The sequence below is a fragment of the Chenopodium album genome, chromosome 6 (assembly GCF_948465745.1).
Source record: "Chenopodium album chromosome 6, dcCheAlbu1.1, whole genome shotgun sequence".
Lineage (NCBI taxonomy): Eukaryota > Viridiplantae > Streptophyta > Magnoliopsida > Caryophyllales > Amaranthaceae > Chenopodium > Chenopodium album.
In genome coordinates this window covers 21,828,972-21,846,390 of record NC_137839.1, presented here as the reverse complement: position 1 = coordinate 21,846,390, position 17,419 = coordinate 21,828,972, and the positions used below count along the sequence as shown (strand labels likewise).

Here is a 17,419-nt window from a genome sequence, read left to right as displayed (position 1 = left end):
ATTTTGCTGTTGAATTTGTGCTAGAAAGATAAAGTAGAAAAGTCATATACTTAAGTATGACATATAATCCTAGTAAGAGCTTGAACGTTTGGTATCAACTTCTTTCGGTGACTTTTGGGCTTTTAATGGACATTGAATATAGAAACAAATTTGGGCCAAATATTGAGGGGGGACCAAGACCTTGCCCGCCCCTTCAAAGGTCCGCCCCTGAAATGCTTATTAGAACTATGTACAGTTTACCAAGTCCAAAACTTAGTTGATTACTTGGGCCCAAGATACGTGTTGTATTTGAATACACGCTCTTGTATAAATACCTGTTTAGTTATTTGGTTAGGAACAATTGTAATGGATATTTCCATTATCTGATTACAAAATCTATCGGAAAACAAAAATTTTCAATAACTCAAAATCATTGTCGTGCGTTTGTATGGCGTACAAATACCGTCACCTTTTGTAAAATACAATTAATTATTCTTACAGTTACACCACACACAGGTTCACTCAAGCATAGCGATACCCAATATGTTTCTTTGTTACATTACTAGTATGTTCAACCTTGGCTCCTCCTTGACGACCAGACCGCCTTTGCCTTTCAGTTTTACACCCCATCACCTCGGAGACATCCTACCACACAACGATACAACCCAATGATGTATTAGTGAAACATATGTGGCCAAATACAATTTCGCTATCAGTACAAAGTGTAAATAAATAACTCACTCTTAGCACAACATTCTCAACTGGTGCTTCAAAGTCCCTAGCAATCCTGTAATGACTCTCTCCATAGGCAACATCAACCAACTGCACAAAAATCAAGTAACTCTAAGCAATACTATTAACATTTCCGTTTCCCTTGCAAATATCCAACTACCCTCAAACATGTTTAGATGAATAATACGAAGTACAGTTGTTGATTAGAAACTAACCCCTAACCTCCCGTAGTCCCCATATCTTGTCCGGTCCGCCTTCGCTGCCATTGAGATTGCATTCTTGGTCCACACCTTTATCCTAGGGAACACATCCCATTGTAAAGGAGGCCTATTTAGCCTGTCGAGGTAAAAAATCTGTAATAAAAACATCATCAATTCATAATCACATAATCCTTCACTAATGTCAATTAACAAAAATTGATATTTGTTTGCATCGTACTCACAACAGCAAATATCGCACATCCTCCACATCCACCAGCATATCCAGTTGCATAGAAACGCCGAGCAAAACTGGACACACTATCCATCAATTTCTTCAACACCAAATCACTCCAATCATACTCCTTACAGTCCTTGACACAGCTAACAGCAGGTATTAAATCTGTGGCTAGCCGAGGTGATTGAGTTGGACACAATACCATATGCAGCAAAAGGATAAGAAATAGTGTCTTGAATTCCTCTTCCTCATCTTCCCCAAAGTTTCCCTCCAATCTATCCATCATTTTACTAGTGATCGGAATACCGACAGATGTATAAACACTTCCACATCCTCTATTAGATTTTGTTTTCCATGAACTCCCATATTGGAGTATCACCTTATGAACCTTCTCACGAACTTCATTGTTCATCATTTTAGAACTTGGCACGGACTTGTTACCACTTGGTGTACCTAATATCCATCTAATTTGATTCTTTGACAGCGGAAACTCATGTCCATCTGGAGCAATCAAGATCCTATTTAGTGGATCAATTCTAGTCATAATCCAATACGATAATTGTCTTGGTAGATGCATGTCTGACACAAGATGAAGAATGCCTCCAAACCCCATCTCATTCACCCACCTAGTCCTTCTTTCATCAAATTTCTTACAAATACGCCCAAATGACTGAATACGACAATTGATACTCGGTGGCTGAAAACATAAATCAAAACCCCCAACTCATCATTATGACCAACACACACAAACAATTGTTTAAGAAATTAAAACACCAGTTTGTTCCAAAATAGAACAAGTAACCAACTCCTTATTAAAAACTTGGGACTTGCATATAGTGTTGGACAAAGTGGATCAGAATAGTTGGACAAGAAACCTGAATTTCAACTACAATACATAGTTTTAGACATTGATTTTACTGAAATTTATGTACCATCATATACCACAAGTTAAAGTAAAATCAAATGCAAATTCAATACTAGCGCACATACTCTACAAATTGATCTGGAATGCTCCCACAATACTTGTCCCTTTTCCTTAACGACACCTCCCTTGCTCATGCTATTGTCCTACTTAATGCATTGCAAGATATTAAATTAGCAATTTTAAATTGCCTATGTTAATATTATTTAATACGGGTGAAACCAACCTTAAAGAGTGCAGGGTGTAGTTCTATTGTCTTTCCACAACAACGCTCATTCCTAATCTGCACAAAAAGGAAATTCTTTGTGGATAAAATACTAAACTCTTATAACATTTGAGGGCATATAATAGATTCAGAGTCATTATACCATACATCATTGTTTTCCATTTCAACGACTTCCCTCAATCGCTTCCCCATAAATTCAGTCTTGGAACTGCATATAGTGCACATAGAGTTATAGAAGCCTCAAAATGTTATATTGAAGATCAGATTTGTGAAGGTTCATGTCGTAGTCAAATCAAATTACTATATGTTATTAGCTTTAATTTCACAAATTCATACAACTATCGAATCAACCATTTCTTAGGAAACCCTAATCAACACACTTCATATCGGATTTGTGAAGGTTCATGTCTTAGTCAAATCAAATTACTATTTGTCAAAATATGATAATTTCACAAATTCATACAACTAGCGAATCAACCATTTCTTAGGAAACCCTAACCAACACACTTCATATCCCAGATAGCCCCCCTCCCCACCCACCACCACACACACGATTCTATGCGATTACCAATTCATTACAACCGTTGAATAAGAGACCACTACACCTTCTCTTTTATTTCAACCCATAATCACAACCTTTTAATTAAAATTTTAAACTCTAATTGTACCAAACTACACTAACGCTTGTTTTGTATAATTAAACAACACAATTCATAGTTTTTTCCATATTTCCGATTGAACCCAGTAAGCAAGCAACAACCTTTAATCAATTTTCCAGTTTTTGAATTCCATTTCAACACCAACACAATCAATTTTTTTTTTCTGCAACAATTTAACAAGGTAACACCAAAAATAATTAAACCCAAACATTGCGACTTACATCGGATAATTGATACTGTCAGGCCGGTGCTTCGAACTCCGGTGTCGGTGGTGAGCGCTATATCGGTGTAGCAGATCCAACTATATCGCCCTCGCACAAATCGCTCCTTGATTTGACTATTCTATTTTTTCGATTTTGTATAGTGAGGATACAGACGGCGTTATTTTATCACAGTTGATTGTGCGCGATGACGTGTTCATTTGCTACACGTAAGCTCACACATAGCTGCACCCGTGTATTCCACGTGTTAAATAAATTACCTGTATATCCTTATGATGAACAAGATTCGTTCATCATAAAGATGAATATGAATTTTGCGATTTTCTACTAGTTCTGTTATTATCGTTAATTGTGCCATGTGGTAGCATTTGAGTGATTCATATTTAAATTAATAAATTAATTAAAAATATTTATAAAAAACCATAAAAAAAAAATCCCACCACCCCAATCCAACCACTCAGCCATCCTCCCAACCGCCCCAGCTTGCCTTCCACCCTGTCGTCGGCGCCCAAACTCCCCTTCCCTTGCGCCGGCGCCGCCCCTAACCCTAGCCACGACCCTTGAAAACCACCACTACTCCCGAAAATCCATGCACAACCCCGTACCACAACAATTGAAAACCACCCACAAACCTCTTAAACTAACCACCACTCCCGAAAATCTACTGCCAACCCCCGAAACCATTCAGCCACACCGAAACACACCCATGAGAAGAATCGGCCAGGTTGGAGGAGTGAAAAGTTAAAAAAATCGAGTTTTTTTTGTGGAGCTAGGGAGTGAGATTTCATGGGTTAGGGTTTGGCTGGTGGCACGACGGGGGAAGGGAGAGGGTCAAAGTAAGGATTAATGGTAGAGGGTGGGTCGACCAGCGATGGAGGGCCAGTATGGCCGGTTGTCGGGGTGGGGAAGGGGCTAGTGGTAAGTGAGAGGGTGGCTAGTAGGATAATTAGTGGTGGGTTGTGGAAATTGGGGAAAGGATAGGGGGAAAAGAGAGGGTTGGGAGCGGGAGTTGTCGCCGGTGGGGGAAGGGTGATGGTCGCTGACTGGGTGGGCGCCGATCAGGGCAAAGTTGGGGGGCAGTGGTGGTTTTTTTTATTTATTTTTAAAGTTTTTTTTTTTTAATTCTTTATTTTAGGCTTTAATTAAATAATATTAATAAGAGCCAATAAGTGACAGCCACATAGCACAATTAACCTAAATGACTAACGGAGTTAACGGGCGTTAGTCATTAAGGAAATCTTGTGACATTTATGTTAAACTTAGTGGTACATGGTAGTTAGAGAGTTTTTGGTGGTATATGGGGAATTAAGTTAAAACTGAATGGTATATGGTGAAAAATCCATTTAATAATTTAGTGTGTGTCACAGGTTTTGATTTGAGTGATACTTTTTTAATGATTAGTACGAGTATGTGACTCCAGATTTGTTCTACGAAATACTGTGAATAAAGGTTAATATTTCGATTACAACTAGATGAATTAGGCGGAAATTTTTATCAAGGATACAATAAATCAATAGACCCGGCCCCGCGTCGAAGAGGGGTGTATATCACAGCGTTGTGAAGAATGGGATAAAGAATGTACGATTTGCGACAATTATCGTAGTTTTGCTGAAAGGGTTTTTTATTTGATTTAATTATCATGTATTTTCTTGATATAAATCTTTTTATAGATGTCGTATGACTTTTTATTTAAGTATCAATCTTTGTTAACCAAAAAAAAAATTACTTTTCCATATTTTTATAATTTTTTTCCAAAAAAAAACATAAAACACAAACCAGATAGAGGTCATAAACATTGGCCCGGCCTGAAAATAGGGCAGGTTTGGGCAAGCTTAAAAACGCATTTTTAGTTAAAAAGCCCGAACCTACCCCGAAAAAGCCCGAAAAGCCCGCTACTTTTTTACGAGTTTGAGCACTAGGAATTGTGTTTAGGCCCGACCCGACCCGAATTTTGATAACCTCTAAAATAAGAGAAAAGCGAGATAAATCATCTCTAAAATATTGTATGCATGATGAATGTTCGTAGGCCAGGAGGCTAAGGACAATTACATCATGTGACAAGATCAATGAATGCATTTAGGCTGTGAAGGTAAGCATGGTAGTTTATTGACAAAGTATGTTGCTTAGGTCTGGAAGCTAAGCATCATATATAGTGTGTGAAAAAAAAAAACAACTTGAAAGTTACTTAGGTCTTAAAGCTAAGTACGTATACAATGGTGATTGCTGAGTATTGCTTAGTTCAGGGAGATAAGCAAGTGTAACAACAAATCTTGATGAATGTACCTAGGTTAGGAAGCTAAGTACATTCGTGTTAATTTTATCGAATGATGATGATGATTTTGATTGATGCTGTCTTGAATTAAGCGTGGTGTGGGAACAAGATTTCATGATATGGGGCTCGTTCCTAAGGGAATAAGGTATGGCTATGTGCGAATAAAGTGTGTAAACGTGATACTAAGGCTTGCTGCAAAGGCTATGTTGTTGGATATAGATGTGAGAAGAATCAAAGATGATGACTCTTTCGGATAGGTAAGCTAAGTGATGTGAGTTCAAGCCCCCAAGTCTAGCTCTTAATGAATAGGGATGAGTATTGAAGATGCTTTGACACGATCATGTATGAATGAATGTGAATGTAGCCGCACCTCGATGTATGGTTGCGTACATATACGTTAGGAATCAGGTCGAACATAGCTCTAACTAAACTTTGCACAAGTGTATGTACACCTCAAAGTAGTCTTTTAAGGGTTGTAATGTGGTTAAGCTGATGGTTTATAGAAGAAAAAAAGTAAAAGTCTCAAGACCAGAGAGAAGCCCCTCAAGTGAGTAAAATCAACTAAAAGCACCAAATAATATTTATGACAATCACTGCTACTAATAGGGGAAGTCCAAAATTCGGCGTGAGCAATGTCAAAAACACTAAAAAGGAAGTCTGACATGTTTCCCTAATTAACAAAAATAGCATAAATTAGAGTCAAGCTCCTTATTATAATGAATTAAATTGTTTTTCCTAGGAAACTTTAAAGAGAGGACGATAGGGTGACCCAACCGGTCGTGTCATTGAGATGGAGCAACTCTTGTGAGAGATGTGGCAAGGCATGTGCTTGGTGAAGGTGTGGTAGCTGGATAAAGGTCCCCGATACTATTAAATTTCGTTATTACATCCCCGTGCGAAGGTCCTTCAGAGAAAAACCATTAGGGTCAAATTCAATAGAAACTATTGATATGTCTATTTTATATAGTAGTTTACCCCCGTCCCTTGGTCATAATTGGTATTATTTTTGGCTCTTTAGAGCCACTTTATTACTAATTTGTGTTTTCTAGTGTTTTTGTAGTTTTGGTTGAGTTTTGTAGAGAATTGCACTTTTGGAGCATTTTTCCGGGATTTTATGGAGCAACTACGAGTATTAGAGAAGCACGACCAGTTTTCGTAGCTCAGAGCCGGTTAGAGTCATAAAACCGGTGATTAAGGGCTCGACATATGAGATACCGAGGCATTTGGACCGAGTATTCAAGAACTGAAGAGGAAATCCAGATTGGGCCAAGTTACGAGCCCAATCGAAGTCCAAGATAGCCCAAGTGGCCTTGCCCGGCCAAGTATGGTCCTGCCCAAAGGCGCGCCCGACCAGGCGGGCAGAAAAAGAAAAGAGTCCTTTGCCCGATCTCGTGCACGGCCGGGCGCGAGAGAAGACTATTGACGCAAAAAGGCGGGCCCGATCGGGTGGTGTGGCGCCCGACTGAGTGCGTGTCTCTGATAAGGATTTAGGACGTTGTTTAGTTTGTCTAAGTTTAGGATTAACTTGCTTAATATAAATACGATTTCATTAAGCAAGTTTAGGATCTCTTTTTATCTCCTTTTGCCTCTTCTCTTATACTTTCTCTCTCTACTTAGTTTTATTTTCTCTCTCTACAACTCTATACTTTGTTCTTGATTCAACTCATTGTTTACGTTAATTTTGGTAACGATTTCTTCTCTATTAATTTCAGTAATTTTATTTCTTTTATTCATCATGTCTTCTTTAATTGCTTTGATTGGTTTAGATTTAATTATGTGTTAGTAATTTTCTTTCTAGGGTTTATGGGGATCCATAAATAATATGAAGGGGTAATTTATTGTTGTTGATTGTCAATGCTTGATTAATTTCTTATTGATTGATTTAATGCTATGCAACTAGATTTGCGCAGATCTTTCATGCATGAGTTTAGCAATATTAATTCGAGATTCGATAGATGAGAATTGATATTTAGGCTTAGTTTCGATAGGTAAGTTAATTTATAAATGGTTAAGTCGAGATTCGAGAGATGAGATTTAATACCGCACTACTACAAAAGAGGCCTTAGAGAACTGTTATAATAGGCTTTATAGATCGCCTTAGGGGCGTTCTTCTGCTAAGCTATGTATAAAGTATAGAGAACGGGTTGTTTAGGCGTTTTCTATAATCACATATAGAGAACGGTTGTTACTCACAACCGTTCTCTTTTCCCTTCTTAAATTCGTACCCTAAGGAAGGAATAAAGAACGGTTTAGGCCACTTAACCGTTCTATATTGCATTACAATAGAAAGCGGTTAAGTTAGATATTAGTTCTCAAATGGTTTTTTTTTGTAAAAAAAAAAAAAATATCCAGCCATATGTATTTCGAATTACCCCTGTACATATTTTATATTATATGTACTATTCCTGTATTTTAATAATCTGTATTATTTTTGTATTTCATTTTAGACCTGTATTTGTTGTATTCCTGTATTTTATCTTGTACATTTGTCCTGTAAGAAAATTTTCACATTTCCTATGTAAAAATAAATCCATGATCCTGTATACGTGCAATATAAATTTCTTTATAATAAAAATAACAAAAATATTTCCAGATACGATGAAAGCAATCAAAATATACTTCATATATATAATTTAAAACATCCAACCACAATTAAATTGAATCATCCATACAAAATTTGTTCTATACAAATAAATACTTGAGTTTAATATCAAAACACCTTTCTCGTTAATGTTGATTTTAAAAAAATAATGCTTAGATATTGTAGGGAATAATTTCAAGCCTTTAAATCCCACTATCTTGAACCCCACTGTGATCATACACTAAAGTACGGTGGCGTCCAAAAGGGAAGAAGATAGAGCAAAAGAGTCGCCAACAAGTTTTTTAGGAACTTGTAAACCGTTCACAGGGTGAAGGTTACACCCCTTAACGATCCAAGAGATCGTCAACTCCATAAGGTCTAGAACCAAACAAGGGTTCGGGGATGAAGGTACAAATCCAACCTAAAAGAGATTGAACCTGCCCTAATAATAGGCCTCTACTTTATTCTGATCGTATTCATGTGCGCTTTCTGATTAACATGCAATCAATAGGATTAACCCTAAACCTGTTTAATCTATGTTGGTTAAATTTAATGCACAAACAAATTATTATTGGCGATCACTTGAATTATAATCACAATAACCCTAACAAGATTATTAATTATCTTATTAAGCGTGATTACAAGTACAAATTTCCTTTAAACATGCATAAAAAGGTGTGATCAAGCAATAAAATAAATATCAAGCAACATAATAAATAATCAATATCATGAATAATAATTATAATCATCATAATAAAATAATCATCATCAAAATAATAATAACCATAAATTATAACAATTATAATAATTATCATGTTCATGTTAATATTAAGGCATAATAAACATAGCAAGATTCTAGGCATGATACTAACAAGATTAATAACAAACCCTAGCATGTCACTAAACAATAAAAATCAAATCTTTAGCCCTAACATGATACTAACAATCATAAATATTAGGAAGAGAATAAAAGGCATCATAGCAATCATATTTAATATATTTGTTACCCTAGACATGATACTAGGAATATCATAATAACAATATAAACATGATTTCTACATCATAATATCAATTAATCAATTAAATTACTTACTTTGATGCTTCGTACCTCTTTCTAATAACAAAATACACACGTTAGTAACTTCAAGGATAAATAATAATCAAAACAATTAAATTAAATAATTGAAAGAGAATTTGGGACCAAACCCTCAGAAATTAAACCTTTCACGCCTAGGGCGAAGACAACTTCGAATATGGCTAGGTGTATCTAGATCTTGCGAATGCGGAATTTTGTATTTGAGAAAAGGCTAGTTTAGAAAAAGAGAGAGAGAGAGAATAATCAAGAAAATCTTGATGAGAGTTGGTGATTGAAAAAGGGGAGATATGACCTCTATTTATAGGAAAAAAGAGGGTCGAAGAATTAAGAAAAGAATCCAAATTCGAATCGAAATAAAACTCGTAGACAACAGTTTTTGCGGATTTTGTTTTTATCATATCTTTTGATCCAGGAATCGGAATAAGATGAATAAGATGTCGTTGGAAAGATCTTGAAGTCTAATTTCTAACCCAATTAAAATTAGATTAAAATATGTTGTAGAATAAAAGATATGAACGAAATAGTGAGACGGTGTCAGTTTTGGATAGAGTTTGATATCTTATTCATATCTTTTCCGTTATAGCTCGGAATTATTATTATAATATATCATTGGAAAGATAATTTCAAGATCTATCCAACCATATAAAATTTGGATAAAAAAATATAAGACACGAAAATAATATCTAACTGTCTTTGAATATGTTTAAATCCGAATAGAATTAGGACTTTAAAAAAGGAAAGTTTTATAAAAAAGGAAAGTTTATATTTAAATCAAATTCCTTAATCTTGTCTTTTCAAAAAAGGATAATTAAGATATTTTAGAAACTTATAGAAGATTCTAATCAATCCTAATTAGTTTAGGAATAGGATTAAACCTTTGGACCCTCCTCATGATCATTGGGTCGTAGGTAAAATCCGGTTTGGGCCCAGTTTAGTATTTTGGCCATAACTTTCTCATTATCCATCGGAATTGGGCTTATAATGTATCGTTGGAAAGGTCTTTTCAAGCTCCATCCAACTACACCATTATTGGACCCTTATCATGGACCAAACTAAACTGGAATGGACGTTTTCATAAAATAGAGTGGGTTTTCGAAAACAGAAAGAAAGAATTTTAACAAAAACTAACCGCAACACTAGACTTTTCACACTTTCACCTCATTCGATTATGGTTCGACGTGAAAGGTATTCATCACTGGGTTTGGTTTTGGGGAGACACAAATGGGTGTCTACAGATATACCAATACCATATTGATCTATAATTCACATAGGGATGACAACTTAGACAACAAATCTCTCTTTGGCTCGAATTTTGCTAACAATCTTCAAGGCCAACTCCATTGATATCAAATGATCAGCACCTGCCAGTACAAAATCATTAAGCAAACTAGCTATCGAATCCAACGGGAACATTCACATTTTCTTAACAACCTCAACAACAAGATTATAAGAAAGGGAAACAAAAATTTTCATACCGGCTTTTTTGTAATTTGGCCAAGCATTTTTCAAGTGTCCTGCTGCTGCCATCATTTGGGCTTGTTCCCCTCTGCGTTAGGATGTCAAAAAATGCAATGTATCGTAATGACAATGTGGGAGTGGATGGGTTACCTAGCAAACAATTTCAAGGAAAAGAGATGGTGGGATATTTTTTGGAGTCTCCTATGGGAGGTTTGGCTCAAGCGCAACCCAGCCACCTTTGAGCGATGTGAGATATTGATTGAAGATGTTGTCTGCAGAGCTGTTGGGATCGTGGGTGAGTATGAGAAGGCAAATGAGGTCCGGCCTTCAGAAATTACTCCTTGCGCTCTTTCTTCTGTAACTCATGACACTGTCATGCTTTGAGTTTTCTAAATATTTTGCTACTGTTTCCTGTAAAAAAAAAAAGAAATTTTGAGCAGATATGATTGCTTCAATGTATGTTGTTTGGATGCTCTTGTCTATCACCAAATTCTTCGCACAAACCAGGTTCTGCAATGAATACAGGTACATTGAGTCCAAATTGGCTTCATTATCGAAAATACATAGCTAACAGTACAGTTAAATTAGTGCAAAAGCAAAACATTGTGTCAACGAACATGAGACTCAGTCTCCTAAACATCCTTTGGAAATCGTTGTACAGAACCTGAATCTATAGACCGAACTGCATCAACACAGTTTTAGATAAGAAGTTAAAATTAGTAGCACTTCTAAGTACTACATCCATTCTTCTAAATATTCCTGCTTGAATTTTTCTTGAAAAAGATTAGCAAAATATCGAATAATCATGCCTAACAATACACATATTTGACTTATTAGCACAACAAGAAATAAGCTCGGATAGAGTTATAGCAATCCCTACACTAAGAATATAATCTAACATGTTATATTTGCTATCTGAACTTGCCAACCCTCTGGATCATTCTCATCACAAGCCCAAAGTAACGGGTTGTTAGGGGATGTACAATTAACATGGCTAAGTATACAAGATATACGCTTTATTTTCAGTAAGGCATCATCATGCCAGTGAGAGATGCTCTTGATTTTACGTCAAAGAGACGATTTTGTGGCTTTTCTCCATCACTGCTCAAAGTTTTTAAGCACATCATATGCTGCTGGCCCTTCGATTACACTTTATCAACTCTATATCTAATGTTGTCTGACCTTAAATGTAGATGAATATTCAGCCAAAGAAGAGGCAAAATAACAAGTCTATGTAGGCTCTAAATCGTATTCAAAAGCAGATGTAAACACAAAAACCCAAACATTTTGTTTTTAATCGAACCCGGCTCAGCCATATCCTCATCAATTCTACCAACAACATATATTACCACCACTAAACCAAACCAAAAAATCGTTTGTTTATCTCACTGTTTTAAGTCCTCTCTCTTTGTTCCTTTTTTTTAAAAAAAAATTTGATTAGGGTTCTAAATTGAACTTAGATAAGATTAATTTGGTTAAAATAATTTTGATTACAATTAAAATTAAAGTAAATTCGACAAAATTAAGGGTAATTTGATTGAACTTATTGCAATAATTCGAAATTTATCCCTAAAACTAGAACTGTGAAGTTTTTTCAATCACCTAAAATTCGAATTGCAAATTACTTTAATATATGAAGACTACGAATTCACTTCTGTTTCCTTCATAATTTGAATGATTCATGCAATTACATTGACAATTATCAGAATCCAATTACTCTTTTGAGAAGAAAATTTCAAACAAAAAAAAATAAAATCGAGCCTACCTTAATTTACTGGTGCAGTGCTGAAAACGTGGAGCGACGGTGGAGCGGCACGGTAAGCGGCTGATGAAGGTATTGCTATGGAGGTTTAATGGAGGTTTCATTTTTTTTTTTGGGCTCATGAATGAGTAAATGAGAAAGAGGTTTCACTTTAATTTGATGTAGTATTCTACTGAAAGTGAAAGTGAAACTGTCCCCTCTGAGTTGCCTTTGATGATTTGGGTAAATTATTACTCCGTATGTATATAATTTCCTCCTAAATTAAAAAAAATTAATTAATATAATACAAAAGGTTGTCATGAACACCGTTCTATATCATCTATAATAAATAATTATTATTTTTTAATTATTTGAGCAAAAAGAAATAGAGAACGGATATCTATCCTAACCGTTTCATATGTATTAACATACAGAACGTCTCTTATATAAAGACGATCTATATTCTTCCGGAGAACGCCTACCTTTGATAACCGTTCTATATTTTGCGATCTCTAATCTAGTTTTTGGTGTAGTGCGGTAGATTACTTCTGTGATTGTAATTCGTAGCGAAAGCCCTGCATTGGTGATTGATTATTATGTTTTATCCTGGAATGTTATTTATTGGTAAACCTATGCCCTAGGTATTTTATTCATTGATTTCTCTTTACCCCTAAATCTTCGTAATTTAGTTTCCCTTCGATAATAATAATTTGTTACTTAATAATTTAGATTGCCTTAATAAATGAGGAATAGAAAGACCAGTTTTCCTGTGGATTCGACCCTACTTCCCTATTTATTTTAGTTAGTGGTTTTAGGAATTACTTTTTATTAGGTGATACGACTTTAGCCTGTCAAAATTTGGCGCCGTTGCCGAGGAAACAATTTTATTTTTATTTCTAATTGTTTCCTATAGTCTAGACTATTTCCTCTTGTCTCAGAGAACATCAGTTCTTTGAGGCAAGTCTCATATTTTCTTTTTAGTTCTTTGTTTATGCCAAGTGTTCCAGATCAGGTTATATCCCATTTGATCCCGAGATTGATTGCTCTTTTCATAGACAAAAGAATCTTTACAAGAAAATCTTGGCGGGTTCTAGGGATAACGATAATTACAGAGACCCTCAAACTAATTCTAGTGATTCAGAAGTTCCTTTAGATTTAGAATCAAAGATGACAGCACCTAAGAAGCTCAGCGATTATTCGCAGCCGTCGCTGACCGATTTTCCACATCTCACTCCCATTCCGGCTTTTGATGGAGTGCAATTCGAGATTAAACCCCAATTTATCACGATGATAGAAAGGAAGCAATTCAGTGGAGCTAAGGGTGAAGACCCAAAATCTTCATATTGCAGACTGCTGTCAATATTGTAATACCATCAGGCAAGCTGGGGTCACGCAGGACCAAATCAGGGAGATTCTTTTTCCTTTTTCTTTATGTGGAAAAGCTAAATTATGGTATAATGGATTGAATAGAAATTCACTTGGTATAACTAACCGAGAGACTCTTGTTTTGAATTTCTATAATAAATATTACCCTGTAGAGAGGACAACTTTGCTAAGAAGCGCAATTCAGAACTTTGCCCAAGAGCCAAATGAAACTTTATATGAGGCTTGGGAAAGATTCAAGGATCTGTAGAGAGAGTGTCCCTACCATAATTTAGCACAGTGGCAGTTGATCCAAGCCTTCTATAATGGGATTGGAAATTCATCTAGAACAATATTAGATTCTGCAGCTAGTGGGAGGTTTATGAACCTTAATGTTGATGACGCAGGTCAAGTTATCGAAGATATGGCAATCCACAATTCCCAATATGGGAATCCTAGAGGCTTTGCTAACAAAGGGAAACATCGTGTTAACTTTGTATCCTTTTTGCAAGCTCAATTAACCTCTATTTGTTAGAAATTAGATAATCTTAGCACTGCAAATAAAGCTAATGTTTCTGCAATTAATAATAATTCTAATGAGGCTTTCTGTGAAAATAGTGGAATTGTAGGTGATTAGGAACTAGATTGCAGGAGTTCCATGGAGCAAGTTAATGCCTTTCAAGCTTATAGGCAGAATGACCCATACTCCAACACCTACAATCCTGGGTTTTGGAACCATCCATATCTTTCCTACCGGAGCACCAATGTTCAAAACCCGTCACCTCCACAATAATCACTGACGCCACAACAACCACAACAGAAATATTACCATCCCAATGCTGGCCAGAAAAACCAACCACAACAACCTTCCTCATCTTCAGACCCTACTTTGATAGAAATTAGAGCGATGCTAGCTAGTATGAAAAAGCACATGGAGAGTAGAGATGCTCAAATTGATTCGATCATAGCTCATAATAAATTTGTAGACAATCAAATTGCGTAGATTTCCTCTACTCTACAATCCCGTCAATAGGAGCCCTACCATCGCAGCCAACCAGGCCTACAGATCAATCCTTTGCAATTATTCTGAGGAGTGGTTCACACTATAATTATCCCCCTATGCCCAGAGAGGATGAACCTGTTTTAATGAAAAATGCTAATCTTGATTCTATTAAACAAAACAATGTTGCTAATAGCCCTACAGGGCTCAAGAGTAGTACTAATATTTCTGATAATACATTGCAGGGTACAACTCTAGGGAAGGTAGCAGCTCCAAACAAGAGCAGTAATACTCCGAAGCCAATTATCAAACTTCCATTCCCCAATAGACATTTAAAAACAAATTTGGATAACCAGTTTGATAAGTTTCCGGAGATGGTGAAAGATTTGCATGTAACGGTCCCTTTTACCGAACTAATTACACAAATTCTTGCATATGCTAAATTCATGAAGTAAATATTGGCTAGAAAAAGGTCTATTAGTAAGGTAGAGACAGTCACTTTTACTACAGAATATAGTGTCGTACTACAAAATGAATCTCCAGCTAAACTGAAAGATCTGGGTAGTTTTTCTATCCCTTGTCATATTGGCAATATGATGATTGATAATTCATTGTGTGATCTGGGTACTAGCGTTAGTGTCATGCCATTGTCTGTGTGTTCCAAGCTAAATATGGGTAAATTAAAAACTACTAATATTACTCTGCAAATGGCCGACCGTTCTTTTAAATACCCCCTAGGTGTTTTAGAGGATATTCTTGTTAGAGTAGGTAAATTTATATACCAGTTGATTTTGTTGTTCTTGATATGGCTGAGGATTTGCAAACTCCAATTATTTTGAGTAGACAATTCCTTAAAACTGCAGGAGCAATTATAGATGTGAAATGTGGTAAACTGACACTATCAGTAGGGGATGATAAAATTGTTTTTCATTTGAATAATACACCTAAAAGCCCCATGAAAGAGGAGAAGTGCTTTAGTATTGATGTGGTTGATAATTGTTCTAATAAGCCCCAAGCTCTTGTAAAAGATCTATTGGAAGCGGTATCTTATGTTGCATCTTCTATAGGAGAAATAGACAAATGGCAAAAGGAAGTTGATGCAATAAAAAACCCTTTATTGTGTCGTTCTTGGATTTGAAGACGAGAAGGTGGAGACAGGTATGCAAGCTGCGGAAACTAAGCCTATAGTGAGAGTTCCACCGGATCGAGTTGCAATCGCTCAATCTAATGACAACTTGAGGCAACCAAAGGTCAAAAGGGGTCTCTTATGAGTAGTAGCGAAGAACCACCAGTTCACGCCAAGGAGGATTCACCCGATAAGCTCAATTGGCGTCCCACAGGGCATGTCAAGAAGCCACGCTGTGGTCTAAAAACTGCTCGACTGAGTGAGGAACCACCCGACCAGGTGGTAGGCCAAGTATCCTAACTTCTCATCTTGTGGTAAGAGGGTCGTGTGGAACCTATATAAACCAGCACATTACGGAGACAACCCGTACTATTTTTCATGATTTTTAGTCTAGATTTCTTTCTTTCTTTTGTAAAAGGAGAGAGGAGGGAGTTTAATGAGTTTATTGAGTTTTTGTATAGGTTTGAAGAAAAAGAGTTAGTCAATTTTGGAGAAAAGAGAAGTAGTGTAGACACCCAAATGTGCCTCCCTAAAACCAAACCCAGTGATGAATACCTTTCACGTCATTTGATTATCGAACAAAGTGAAAGTGTGGAAAGTCTAGTGATGAGGATGTTTTCATTAAACTATTTCTCTTTCTGTTTTTAAAAATATTTCTTTTCTTACCTTATTTATTAAAAATAGCCGGTCCAATTTGGTTTGGTCCATGATAAGGGTCCAACAATAGTGTAGTTGGATTGGGCTTGAAAAGAGCTTTTCAATGATATATTATAAGCCCAATTTCGATGAATTATGAGGAAGTTATGGATTAAATTAAATTAGACCCAATGATTTTAAATGTGGCCCAATGATCTAGAGGAGGGCCTATTAATTATTATTCCTAAAGTGATTAGGATTGATTTTAATCTTCTAAGAATATCTAGAAGGTTCTTTTCAATTCTAATAAGATTAAGATTGATAATTATATTTTAAAAGATGTTTTATTTTGAATAAAATATATTAAATCTGATTATAAATATGCTTGGACGTATAACCACCTATAACCGGTTTAAAAGGTGATTCCGTGTGTAAAAGCGTGCTATACTTTTGAACCAGTGCGAGATGATAGAGTCGTCGCCAGGCGTTGCAGCCGTCGTTTGGCGATGAGCTTGTCTTATGGCGCTGACTCCAGTCGTTGGCGACAAGAGGTATTTTATTCCGAATATGATTTTCTTTGATCCCGTGCTAATTTTCCTATAAATAGGGGCCGTACTTCCTTGTTTTCAAATCATCTACAATCTACATTCTCCATCATCTCTCTCTCTTTCTCAATCTAGAATCTTTCTCTCTCTTTTCTTTTTTAAACCTTCCCCCTCTCAAAATTCCTCACTCATTAGTCCTAGACACACCAGCCAAGTTTGAAGTTTTTCTTCGCCTTAGACATGAAAGGTTTGATATTTCTGAGGGTTTGGTCCCAAATCTCTATTTTAATTCTTTAATTTGACTAATTGTTTATTATTTTCCTTGAAGTTACTAACGTGTGTATTTTGTTATTAGAGTACTTACTTTGATGCCTCGTACCTCTTTCTAACAACAAAATACACACGTTAGTAACTTCAAGGAAAATAAT

The 17,419-nt window shown here is 36.0% G+C and overlaps 1 protein-coding gene and 2 long non-coding RNA genes across 3 annotated transcripts; all 3 read right to left on the bottom strand.

The window, feature by feature from the left end:
- Positions 1 to 346: 346 nt before the first annotated feature.
- Positions 347 to 1,837, bottom strand: LOC145634735 (uncharacterized). The gene is made up of 4 exons (XM_081686125.1): positions 1,154 to 1,837; positions 927 to 1,064; positions 721 to 801; positions 347 to 624 (listed from the first exon to the last, which is right to left on the bottom strand). The coding sequence occupies exons 1-4, from the start codon at positions 1,757 to 1,759 to the stop codon at positions 502 to 504; spliced, it is 948 nt and encodes a 315-aa protein (XP_081542251.1). The 5' UTR covers positions 1,760 to 1,837; the 3' UTR covers positions 347 to 501.
- Positions 1,838 to 2,295: 458 nt separating this feature from the next.
- Positions 2,296 to 4,296, bottom strand: LOC145634734 (uncharacterized). Its single transcript, XR_014113518.1, has 3 exons — positions 3,175 to 4,296; positions 2,442 to 2,502; positions 2,296 to 2,351 (listed from the first exon to the last, which is right to left on the bottom strand). It is a non-coding gene; the product is annotated as an uncharacterized LOC145634734 (long non-coding RNA).
- Positions 4,297 to 10,223: 5,927 nt separating this feature from the next.
- On the bottom strand, positions 10,224 to 12,524 carry LOC145634733 (uncharacterized). Its single transcript, XR_014113517.1, has 3 exons — positions 12,347 to 12,524; positions 10,599 to 11,091; positions 10,224 to 10,484 (listed from the first exon to the last, which is right to left on the bottom strand). It is a non-coding gene; the product is annotated as an uncharacterized LOC145634733 (long non-coding RNA).
- Between the last annotated feature and the right edge of the window lie 4,895 nt (positions 12,525 to 17,419).

Excerpts from the sequence above, each read along its gene's own strand:
- LOC145634735 (XM_081686125.1), bottom strand. The coding sequence starts at position 1,759 with ATGGGGTTTGGAGGCATTCTTCATCTTGTGTCAGACATGCATCTACCA. Across the intron at positions 1,065-1,153 it reads GATGTGCGATATTTGCTGTT|ATTTTTTACCTCGACAGGCT; the intron begins GTGAGTACGATG and ends TTTTTATTACAG. Across the intron at positions 625-720 it reads TTGAGAATGTTGTGCTAAGA|GATGTCTCCGAGGTGATGGG; the intron begins GTGAGTTATTTA and ends GTTGTGTGGTAG.